This window comes from Ursus americanus, chromosome 12, assembly GCF_024610735.1.
Source record: "Ursus americanus isolate L20-20 chromosome 12, mUrsAme1.1.p, whole genome shotgun sequence".
Taxonomy (NCBI): Eukaryota; Metazoa; Chordata; class Mammalia; order Carnivora; family Ursidae; genus Ursus; species Ursus americanus.
In genome coordinates this window covers 65,970,051-65,981,796 of record NC_142138.1, presented here as the reverse complement: position 1 = coordinate 65,981,796, position 11,746 = coordinate 65,970,051, and the positions used below count along the sequence as shown (strand labels likewise).

The 11,746-nt window shown below is 53.3% G+C and overlaps 1 protein-coding gene across 2 annotated transcripts in view; it reads left to right on the top strand.

Moving 5' to 3' along the window:
• Positions 1–4,364: 4,364 nt before the first annotated feature.
• TBX15 (T-box transcription factor 15) overlaps positions 4,365–11,746 on the top strand; it is a 102,616-nt gene continuing 95,234 nt past the window's right edge. The window contains exon 1 of one of the 2 annotated variants that reach the window (XM_045801395.2): positions 4,365–5,077. In XM_045801395.2, coding sequence (XP_045657351.1) covers positions 4,873–5,077 — 205 coding nt within the window. In that variant the 5' untranslated portion in view covers positions 4,365–4,872. Of the gene's footprint in view, positions 5,078–7,908; positions 8,046–11,746 lie in introns of those variants that run through there. The other variant, XM_045801397.2, reaches the window with a different exon arrangement.

The following is an 11,746-nucleotide window of genomic DNA, read 5'->3' as shown; positions in this document are numbered from 1 at the left end:
AATGTTGCCGCCCGCCGGGCCAGGCTTTCCCGGTTACACCACGGCCGCCGAAGGCGAGGAAACCGGGTGGCGCTTTTTTATAGTCACAAATATAAAATCGGGGCTTTCTCCCCTTTCGCTCGCCCCCTACCCCAACGCCGATAGAAAGCAGATAAATTTATGAAGGGCGAGCTAAGAGAATAATTACAGGGTGAAGGCCGTTAAATTTTATTTCCAGTCCCAAAGGCAAAACCTGCGATTTTATTGCAAACATCTGGAAGGACCAAGAGGTGGGCACGCTGCTGGTTTAAAATAAAAACAAAAGATTTTATTTCGCGAAAACAAAAAAACATCATTAAAGACCCCTTCGCCCCCACGGACATTTATTTTAAAAAGTGTGAGGGGGTGGTTGAACAGTCAACGACGCACGCCGGTCCCGAAGCGCCCGGCAACCTGAACCAACCCGGAGACTCGGGATGCTGGCTGCGGGCTGCGGGAGTGGGCCTGCGCAGTGTCCGCGGGGCTGGCATCGGGCAGGCGTTTCCAGAAATCGGCTCCCTCCCACGCCCACCCGAGGGCTCCAGGCCGGTTTTGCCACCCCGTAACTGGGCGCCAATTTGGAAGAAGTGAAAAGTGGGTACGCTGGCCTCATATTCCCCGAAGATTCGATCACAGCAACAATAAAACCTCAGGTCTGTTCCGCCTCCGATCGATTATCTTACCTGCTTTGCTTAGTTGTGAAGTATTTAAGGCTCCTTCATTCTGCCAGAGGGGAGACTGAGGCACAGGCCACGCATTGACTTGCCTAAGGTCACACAGTTGAGAGCTGAAGGGGACCTGTTCGCTAGGCTTCACCTGCCTTGGAGTCCGGAGGGTTACCTCCCACCCCATAGTCGCCTCATAATGTTTTATATCTAGTGCCTAGACAGGCTGAATTCATTGTAATTGCCTCACCCCCACCGGGTGTCCTGGCCACGTGTTTAAGGGCCCACTAATGTGTCCTGCTGGCAACTATTTTTAACTTTGTTTTCAATTACTCAAAACTGCAAAGTCCCAGCGTCTGTAGATCACCTTGTATCGAGGCAGTAGCAGGGGTGGTATTTAGTGTGGAGAAACAGAAGGAAGGCTGGTATGTGCAGGATGTAGGGGCTGTGTTTCCAGGACTTTCATCCTTACGCTGCAGAACTCTGTTGTTCCTTAGAAAGATCAAAATATCTGGGCATGGTCAGTTTCAGGTGAGCAGTCATTATGCTGCTTTTTCCTTCTGGGCGTTCCTCCTGTCAAGGCTAGGACTGGCCATCCATTTCCCATAGGTCCCTACCGGTAGTCAGTGGGGTCCTCTCTTCCTCTTTCCCCTTAATCCCCTCTGACTCCTCAGGTGCTCAATAACCTTCTCTTCCTCTTTGGGAAGGGCATGGGGGGGGGGGAGCTACAGCTTGTTCCTTTTCCATCAGCCTCAGGCCTGAAACAGAACTGTTGACTACACCCAAGACCTAAGGTTGGTGGCTGGGAAATCTGGGGATTGCCTCAGGAATTAGCCTCCTGCATTGGGCACCCCACTTTTATTCCCAAAGGTTAAAGGAGAGAGATACTGGGTCATGCGATTTTGAAAACCCTTTGATATAATGAGCGAAGGAAAATGAATAGCACACTCCCAGATTTCTACATTTAATCCCCCAATTCTCTTTCTTCTTCACCCAGTCACGTAAAACTATACACTTAAGTCACAGACATTAAACCATCCTGCTTAATCTTTCCCTAGACCTCCCTCCCCATCAGTATAGGGTCAGGAACCAAGGAATGCAGGCCCCTGGGGGGGGGGACTTAGATTGACCCCTACAGTCACAAAAAGAAAATGTCCCTGCCCCTCCCATTTACCTAGAGGAAAACTCCTATTTTCATGACTGATCCAAAGCAACCTGGCTTCCGACCCTCTGATTTATTTTAATGGCCTAAACCACAATTCTAAGATATGTGTATATATGGAATGGAGGTGGGGGGCAACTTATGTGTGACCTGAAGGAAGTGTGTAGGAGCTCCTCTGAGAACTCTATGCAGAGTGTGTATTTGGGGGTGAGGTGCAGATGCATGCTGTTGAAGGCAGTGCTCTCTTTTCTATGCATGTCTCTCCAACATGCGTGTGTGGTCACCTACATTGTGCAGGCTTTCTGGACCTGCATCTTGGTATGTGGGTCAACCAAAAGTCCTCTTTTTGAGAAACTTTCACAGCCGCAGGGTGGTTGTATGGCCTATGCTGCATCTACTTCGCCATCCAAACTAGGTCTGTGAGGGAAGGCCAAGGCAAGAGGCTGCCAGAGGGAGATGGGAGATACAGGCAAGGGGGAGGAGGAAAATGCTGGGAAGGAAGAGAGGCTGGCCCCATCGCTGCTATCGCACTGGGCCTGGTCCCAACAGGCCCCAGCCCCAGGCAGTGACACCAGAATCAGGAGCTGAAAGAGAGGTCCAAGCCGCAGAAAGGTAGCTGCATGCTCCTGGCCTGCCCTTGTCTCCAACTCTTTTGCTGAGGCCCTGTCGTGGTGATTGCGCTGTCATTTTCTGCCAGGGCTCCTGGAAGCAATGCTGAGTGGTGACTGAGGTGGGAGACACTGCGCTTTGCCACCCAGGTTCCTGGAGTTTGCCCCGCAGTGCAGCAGGAGACGTGGAGGGCCTTTGTGCCGGCTTCTAGATCCCAGGGTGCTTGGAGTGCTGCTCGGGGATCCCCAAGCCTGAAAGAGACTCCTGGAAGTCACCCGAGGCCAAGCCTGGCTGACTCGCACTCAACCGGTGGCTTCCATTATTCTTTCTGCCTTTGCTGCTGCCACTAGCTTCCTCTCCTCTGGCTGACGCTCAGTGTGAGGGGGCTCCAAAAGTGTTCTTTTTTTGCTTTCTTCGGGGGAGGCCCAAGGTGCCTTCAGGACACTTAGCGGTTGCCTCCAGCACCACAGCATTTCCAACTATAATATTAAGGACGAGATTTACCCTGCGGTCAGGAGGCGAATGTGTTGTTTCAGGGGCCCGACAGGCTCTCCCTTCTGGCACCAAGGTGGAAGGGCAGATGGGGGCTTGTTCTTGGGGGGCCTGCTACACGCCGTGGGCCCCTCTACCCTAGGCTTGCTGAATTTGTTCAAGGCCTGCCTGTCGGCGAGACTTGTCTGCTGAGCTTCTTGGTCTGTCACTGGCACTGCGAGCTGGCTCTTTCCTGCCTCTTCGCACGGGGATAGAGGAGTGTCGACCAGGGCATTGGGATGCGAAGATCACGCTGCGGTTAGGCCGCCGTCCGCGAAATCCGAGACCTTTTTTTCTGCTTGGCAGGATCAACTTCTCGGCCCCTCTGAACTGGCTCTGCGTTGGGCTGCGCTCGGGGTCTCCTGCGGCCTGCGACCAGTGGCGTGACCCAGGAGGGGGTGTGGGAAACGAGAATGGCCAGAGTGCTGGATTGTAAGTTCCAGAGAAATCCCTGACGACCGCTCAGTTCTGAAAGATTTTTTTTAAGGGTGGAGGAAGGATCAGTGAGCGGGGAGAGCCGGATTCCCGAGGTGATCAGATTTGAAGGGAATTCTGAAAAAGCTCTTCTGCTGTCATAGTTACTGGCTGCCCTTGCCCATCTTTTCTCTGTGGGTTCTCCAGAACAGGCGCCCCGAGCAGGCAACGCTCAGATCAGCATCCACGCGGAAGAGAAGGCGAGCGTTTGCTGCGTGCGGGCCGGGTCGGGGTAAGTCTGCGGAGTGCGCGGTAAGCCGTGAGCCCCACCGCCGGCCTCTCGCTTTGAGGGAGCGGGAGCCTACGTCTCCTTCTCCACCAGGTAGAACTGGAAGGAGGAAGGGATTATTACGTTTACAATTACAAGACCCTAGATAGTAACGGGGCGTCTTTATTTCTTTCGTTTTGCCTTAGCCAGAGTTGCTTAGAAATCTTACAACAGAAAAGTAACCTGTGTGGCAAAATCCCGGCAGAACCAGAAGAGCTAATAGCGTCCGGGCACAGGCACAAGATTATCGGAGTCGTTTTCTGGCGATTTTGGACAGGTTGAGAGCCCCCAAATTCCAGATCGGTAATTAAAATGACTCTGGGCTTGCAGCGTCTATGAGATTTAGCAGATTTGGGAGGAAAAGGTACGGATTTGGGACCGGCAGGAGTTTGGAGCGGCGAAGATCAGACCTCGACTTTCAGCGCTCCTCCCTCCCCCATGAAGAACCCGTGGGGGACCGGGAAGCCAGGGGTTAAAGTCGACCCAGGAGCATCCCCCAGACTACCCGCGCGGCGCCTTGGCCCGAGCCTCAGTCTCTCCCCTCCTCTCATTGGCCCGCGCTTTCAGGGTTTCTCCTGTTCCCTCCTCGCCATTGGTCGGGGGCTGGCTTTTTTTCCCCTCAGTCTTTCTCTTCCTCCCCCTCCCTCTCCCTCACCCCACGGACAGGAGCGCACCGCCTGCCCCCAGCTCCTTGGGAAGGGAGGAATTTAGAAAAAAAGTTTCCCAGAAGTTTGGATCAGAGGAAGGACGGGAAGACCAAGAGAGGAAGAGGGAGAGGGAGGAGAGAAAGGGAGAGGGAGGAGAGAGAGAGAATAAAAAAAGATGAAGTCCAGTCTGCACAGCCTGTGAGCGCCTGCCCCGGTGGGTGGGAAGCAGGACTCGGGCGCTCATGCAGCGAGCGGGCGGTGCTCCGGGCGCTCGTTCCTAGCGGCTGGGGCAGCTAGGGGCGCCGGTCGGAGCCGGCGGCGGAGGGCGGGGGAGGGCGCAGGGGGAGGGTGCAGAGGACCCGCAGGGCCGCCGCCTCAGTCTCGGCCGCCGCGCCGCCGCTTCTCCCGGGCCCGGCCCGGCGGGCGCTCCGAGCGTGAGGGCGCGGGCAGCTCCCTCAGTAGCGAGGGCGAGCGGAGGCCGGGGTGCGGGCGGCTAAGATGAGTGAAAGGAGAAGATCTGCAGTCGCCCTGAGCTCGCGAGCACATGCCTTCTCCGTTGAAGCCTTGATCGGCTCAAATAAAAAGCGGAAACTGCGAGACTGGGAGGAGAAGGGGTTGGACCTGTCCATGGAGGCGCTGAGCCCCGCGGGCCCACTCGGAGACACGGAGGACGCGGCCGCACACGGCCTGGAGCCTCACCCGGGTGAGTGCGCAGGACCAGACCGAGGGAGGCGGGCGGAGAGGGGACGCCGGGCCGCCAGCCGGCGGGCGGAGTGGTGTGGAAGGAGGCCCTGCTCGCTGACGCCCTGCCTTGCGCCAACGCGGGTTTCCTTTTCTTTGCGCAAACGTCTTGAGCCTTGCCCAAATCCGCCGCAAACAATTTGGGGGGAACTGAGCCTTGCATTGTCTTCGCCAACCTCAGGCAAAGAGGCTTCGCTCGCATCCCTTTCTCTTCTGAGAGCGGAGCGCACTGCTTTGGTGTTCACAGCTGAGCGGCCGCAGGCCCCTGGGGTTAAGGAGGGGCGCAGATCGAAGGCGACCGCAGGAGCGGAGAGGGGCTGGGGTTCTCTTCAGAGAGCCCTAGAGGACTGGCGCGGAGTTCTCGGGCTCGACACCCAGTCTCGAGAAGTCCCCAGTTTGTCCCATTTAGCCTTCGACCTCGGTCCTCGCCCTTCCCCCACCAACTTTTCTGGGACTCAAGTTCTTGTGTTTCCCGTACTCCGGGGATGACGGAGCGTAATTATATCTCTACTTCGTTGGCGCTTATGGAAAAAGGATGTATGTTAGACCCCTTACCCTGCGCCCCGGGGCACTCTTCAGGGCCCACATCTCTGTGTATTGTGGGGAGCGGAGCGATTAATTTGCGTCTCGGATCTATGCACATTGTATGCACACAACACGTAAAACACGGAGAGGATGTTGGCGTCTGCATTTTAGTAGAAACCTGGGCGGGTAGTTGGAGGGAGAGACAACTTAACGTTTTGTATTAAGTGCCAAGATTTCGACTGTGCAAAACAGCCCCGGGGAACAGCTGTTGTCGGAAGAATCTTGCGTGCGCGCGCGCGAGCGCGCGCTTACACACACACACACACACACACACACACACACACACACACACACACGCTCGCAGCTTGGTTTAGCGGTTTCAGAAACTTTCCAGCCAGGACTTCTGCTGCCATTCTGGAGGTGCTCATGCTGACCAGCTAGGGCTGGGGAGTAAACCTGGGTCAGCGCGCCGGAAAGCGAAAAGCCAGGGTGGGGGCGGCGGCCCACAAAGGGATGGGGGTGGCCACGGGGCCAAAGAGCTTGGGGACCGAGCTTGGGGCCCAGGGGCTTGGGGGCTGGAAAACTGGCTGACCCAAGGAGGGACAGCTGTCGCTTACATTTTCTCTTTAGGCAGTGACAGTTCGATTTCCATGCTCCTGAGGCTAATAATAACGCGATTAGCGGGTGACTTGCAGACACAGAGCTTTATGAATTCTCCGTGTTCTTGTGGCCCGTTACGGTATTTGAGTTTAGTGCTGGGGAATTATTTTTATTAGTCGATGAAAAGAAAATTAAAAGGAGATTTATTTCGCCCGCTCAAATCTTTCCTTGTATTTGGATGCGGGTGCCTGTCCACGCGGACCCCTGTGTGGGCAATCCAGAAAGGAACGCGTGGCTAATGTGTGTTTCCCATCTCTGGCTAGACCCTGTTTCCTCACCGCATTTCTATGTTGTCAAAATCTCACTTGCGCCTTCACACAGTTTAGTAGAAGTTCTTTCAGGCCTCACGAGAACTCATGGTTTGAAAGGTTAGTTTATTTTATTTTCCCGACGGTGGAAAAGATAGAAGTTGCCTAACTGCGCGTGGCAGACACCGTGTCCGCGGGTAGTTTTCTCTAGGGAGGGGTCCAGGTTCGCAAGAGCTGGTCTAGGGTTGCTTGTTCAAAAGGACCAATACGTGGGGTCATCATCAGAGACTCAGCTCGCAGTTTTCTCTTTCTGCCCTTGTCCTCAGCCATAGTGAGGAGAGATCTGGTTGGGGCAAGTAGAGACCAGTCCAGAAACATAAATGCGAGGACTTGTCCAGAATGCCGCTCTCCCGCTCCCACAGAATGGGGGTAGGGGTTGAGGACCTAACATAGGACTTTATGTCACACAGAGTTCAGTTGATCTGTTCCCATTTCATTATTTTGTTTTTTTAAAATAAAAAGATGGGCGTTTGTATTAGAGAAAACGAAATATGTTTGTGGGGTTGAGGCCCGGGAATAGGAAGAAGCTGAAAGCCGAGAGCCCTCGCGGGCCTTCTGCGGGGCCGGGCTATGAGCCCGGCCTGGCTGCGTCGTGCGCCGAGGGGATCTCCAAGTTGGAGCCCCCGCAGTGGCCAAAGCTTTCTTACGAACCGGACATAGACGAAGATCTTTCAGAAAACCTGCTTGGTGGCGTAGTGCCTCCGCAGTCCCCAGAGTGGAGGAGGCGGAGCTGCCGACTCTGAGCCCGGATGGTGGCGGAAGGCGGAAGGCGAGTCCAGGGCTTGGGGTCCTCTGTAGGCCTTTCTTTCTTTTTCCTCTTTCCAAATGCGGCGCCGCAACGAACACACCTTTACATCACCTTTCAAAGGTGTGTGTACGGTGGTGGAGGTCAGAGAGGGGCATAGGCGACTCCATTGTGCCCGGGGCCATGTCTCTGCCGTCCTTGGCCTCAAATTGTTTAAACTCTCTTCCCGGAATAGGACCGAGAGCGGGCTGAACCTGCCGCGTGGCTCGCCTGCGCTAGGCCAATGACAAGAAGTCAGGAATGGGGGAAAAACGACAACAGAAACAAAATTGCCACGGAGCTTGGGTTAGGATTAAACAAACAGGCATCCAGACACAGGACACCCGCCTAAAGCAACTGTGTTTATTATTTTCACCATTCCCTCCCTCTGACTGGTACCTCCGTTTCCAGCCCTCCCTGTCCATTCCTTAAAATCCCAGGATCCTGAGACAACCCAAGGGTTTGATTTTAATGTTAAACTTTTATTCAAAGACGTGGCCTTTTGCTTTTTCACAGCCCGTTTTTCTTTCTGCGTCCGGACAGAGCTGGCTTTAGTTGGCGCCGAGCGCCCGCAGCCTGGGGCGCCAACCTGCAGCAGCGGGGGACCAGCCCAGCCTGCGCGCTGTAGGAACTCACACATCAGAGGACACACAGTATGTATTTAAAAATTTTCCACCGAGCCTGCTGGTCCCGAAAAACCCCGAGGCCCAAAGGGCCTTGGAGAAGGGCCTGTGAGGTGCCCTCATTATTGCCAGAACTCCGCGTCTTTTGGAGAAGCCGCCAGGACGCAGCCGCCGCGGGCTCGGGAGGGTCTCCCAGGAGCCTGACTCTCGGGCCTGCTTGCCCCCGCCTCTCACCAAGCAGCAACAGGGAACACTTTTGAGCCAGGATCGCCCGGAACAGCTGCTCCGGCTGCGGCCTTGGAAATATATTTCAGGCACGCGGCGGCGCCATCTGCGCTCGGACCCTAGCCCCGGCTCCACCCGGCTTTCCCAGCTCGAGTTTGGAGATTGGGCCTTTCCCGCCCAAATCCACAGCCGAGTGAGGCCGAGGTCCGGTCTCCCGCGGAGCGAAATAATTCAAACCTTCTGCGAAAGGATTTCCCTTTCCAGGGCCTGCGGCCCTGAGCCTTGCAGCCGTGGCGGTCCAGAGGCCTAAGAAGGTGGCGGCGTACGCGGGTGGGCACACAAAGCAGGCACACTCAAGAACGTGAGGGCAGATCTGTATTCGCACACACGTGCACATAGGTCAGGCTCGCGCGTCCCGTGCACCTATCTGCGCAATCCCTAGTGAAATGAGACAGGAAAAGCCCGTGCAGTGCCCCAGGGCACTTTCTTCTTTCGAATTGCCGAGATCAACTGTTCACGCGAATTAATCTGCCAGTTTATGGCTTGTTTGTTCAGAGTCAGACTCCCAAGATTTTAATCCTGACATCACCCCTCCACCCACCCCCAATCCCCAATAGGGAAACACAGGGTCAAAACGGAGGAAGTGACTCTTCACTGACGTTTAAGTAATGGAGAAAAAGCGATGAGTTTGAAGCCAGTGGGGAGAATGTGCTTGCGCGGGCCAAGAACCAGCCAGGGCTCAGGCTGGAGCTTGGACTGCCCGGCAATGGTGTGGGGTGCGCTGGGCAAGAAGCCAAAATGTATGCCTGAAGTAGAGTCCGGGGCGAGGAACACTAGTTCCTCGGTGGTACCTGCGCCCCTACACCAGTGCAGGCCTCGAAGGCGCCAGGCCTGGACCCCGAGGATGAGCCAAGTGTGCTGCGTGCTGGACCTGCGCAGCGCTCTCGCCTGCCAAGTCAAAACGGCCTTCCGCGGTGGCCGCGTCCTTGGTGAGTGACCTTGTGTGAAGGGGAGTGAGGAGGTAGGCTAGATTTAAATTCATCATAGGCTGGTGAAGTTAGTTGTGCTCGGGGATGACTGCCAAACGCCCTTTTGTAGCGCACGTCGGACGGTGGCTAAATCAGACGCCCTCTGGATACGCGGGCCTGGGAGAGCGCACGGTAGGGGCTCCAGAGAGGTGGGCAGTTTTATGAAGATGTCCTGCGTAAAACACAGGCCCTGGCGCGGTGGCACAATAGAAGCCACCTGGAAGAAGGAAACAATTCTAACCCCCTCCAAGCCGTAGACGAAGCAAACTGCTGGAGGGCAGTGGGGAGGACAGGGAATTGGGAAAACCCTAATGCCCAGCGTTTGGAATGTGATGGAAGGGAGGCGGAGTGTGCAGCGTTTTGCACCTCCTCAGGTCATCCCCCGTCCCTCGCGCGCTTCACAGGTCCGTGTGAGGCGTGTAGAAAGCGCAGGGGTAACAGGCAGCGTGCGGGGTAACGGTCTCTCCCTTCGCGGCTGGGCGGTGCAAGGCCCCTTGCCGGCTCGGCCGACCGCCTCTGCCCCTCGAAGACTGGTCCGACGCTCCGGGAGAAGCCTCTCCTGGACGGATCAGCTCACAACCGAGGCTCGCAGCGCTTCTTAATCCGCGTCTTCCACGCCCTTCCCAACACCATTTCTTATTGAACACCTTATTTGGGTTCAGAGCTAGCCACTTTAGATTTTCTGATTTTATAGGTTAAACTCCCAGAAAGAAAAGTTCGTGGGGTGACGTTCATGCAGGGGGACGGGGGAATTAAATTTTTAATAGTGGCGTTCGTACTGAAATTATATTGACATATATCCGCTGTCGGTTTCCTGCCCCTCCCCCCGTTACTTCAAATGGTATCATGACCATCTTTTACATATTAAGCAAAATTAGTTTAAAATCTAATTAATACACCTAGCACATGAGGAGTGACTGAAGAACGGTGTGAAATGCCTAACCTGGGGGCCAAATCTAAGATAATAGGGTACTGGTGGTCTGTGTTCCCCTGTTTATTTGTACAATTCCCTGTGTGGACATGAGTTTAATGGAAGCAAGTCCTTCATCGTTATCCTTCATGTTGGGCCACAAGGGGAGAGGGACAAATACATTTTGGCTCAGAAGACCCCAAACATTTTGTTCATCCAAACTTCTCCAGCGCACTGCTAGTATTCAAGAGTGAAATATTCCAGTCTGTCACAATCGTTCTCTGTATTGCCAAAAATATTAATAAGATGAGGGGACTTTTTTGAGATCCTGATTACGAACTCGGTTAGAAGTTTGTTTGTCACACCCAGGAGTAAAATGATTACTTCTTAAATCTGTCAGTTCCTTCTCTAGGTGACTGTAGAGTTAAAAACAAAAACAAGGCTGAATTGAGCAGATTCCACAGGGATAAAGAGCGGAGAGTGGATTGGCATTTCACTTTCCTTTCTGGAAACGCAGAAATCCATCTAATGATTTTCACACGGTGGTATAGCCGGTTCTTGCTTTCTTGCTCCCAAAAGACAAAGACAAAGTAGTTCAGCAGGAGAGACTTTCTAAGTGGTTTTCTAGTTTTGACCTTTTGGGGTATTTTTCCACAGGGAAAAGTAGGGAACTGGTGGAATGTGGAATCTTTTCCCCTTCTTTCTCTCACCCATGTGGTTTATTTTTGCCTTGCCTCTTCTGGTTTCCAGTGAGCCCATGACTCGGATATAGGGGTCTGCACTGGGAATGGCAATTAGCAAATTTATAAATTAGGGTCTGTTTACACGTCTTGGGGCAAGGATAATCATTACTTAATTTAAGTGAGGCCCTTGCTCTAAGTGTCAGGATGGAAAATGAGACTCAGTAGGGAGGACAGGAGGTGAAATGGGAAGAGGTGGGGAATTAAGCAACTGGTGAGGACAAATCAACATTTATGCAGTGCCATTAATGGCTTCAGTTTGAGGCAGGACTTTCTGCTGACTACAAACTGGTGATGAGCTTTGGATACCAGAAGTGAAAAATAGGCCTTGCATTTGATACTCTATTCTATACTCTTTTTACCAGCCAGTCACCTATGCCCTTTATTGCATGTACTTACGCACAAATTTATGTGTGAACTCTACCACTCTGAATGAGACACAGATAATATCTCGGGAAATATCAGAAAAATATTAGAGAAAATAAATTGCCCCCCTTATTTGTGGAGCCAGTTAACAAATGGGGAACACCTAAAATTTGGGGGGCCAGAAATTTTGTCATTTTTAGATATCACTTGACAATTCAAGGGAATTCCAGATTTGAAACTTCTAGGTATCGGCATTTTCCCTTAAGTGTCAAATTAATTGAAGATTTTCACCAAAGTCTAACAGAAAACAACAGAAAATGAGACTGTACAGATGCAATTTAAGAGAGCAGAAAGAGTGGAATTTTTTTTCTAACTAAATCTGGCATTTAATTTTGTGAATAATGACACCTTCATTTCGGATGGGCAGAATGCTGGCTTGTATTGAAGAATAATTTCATGTTC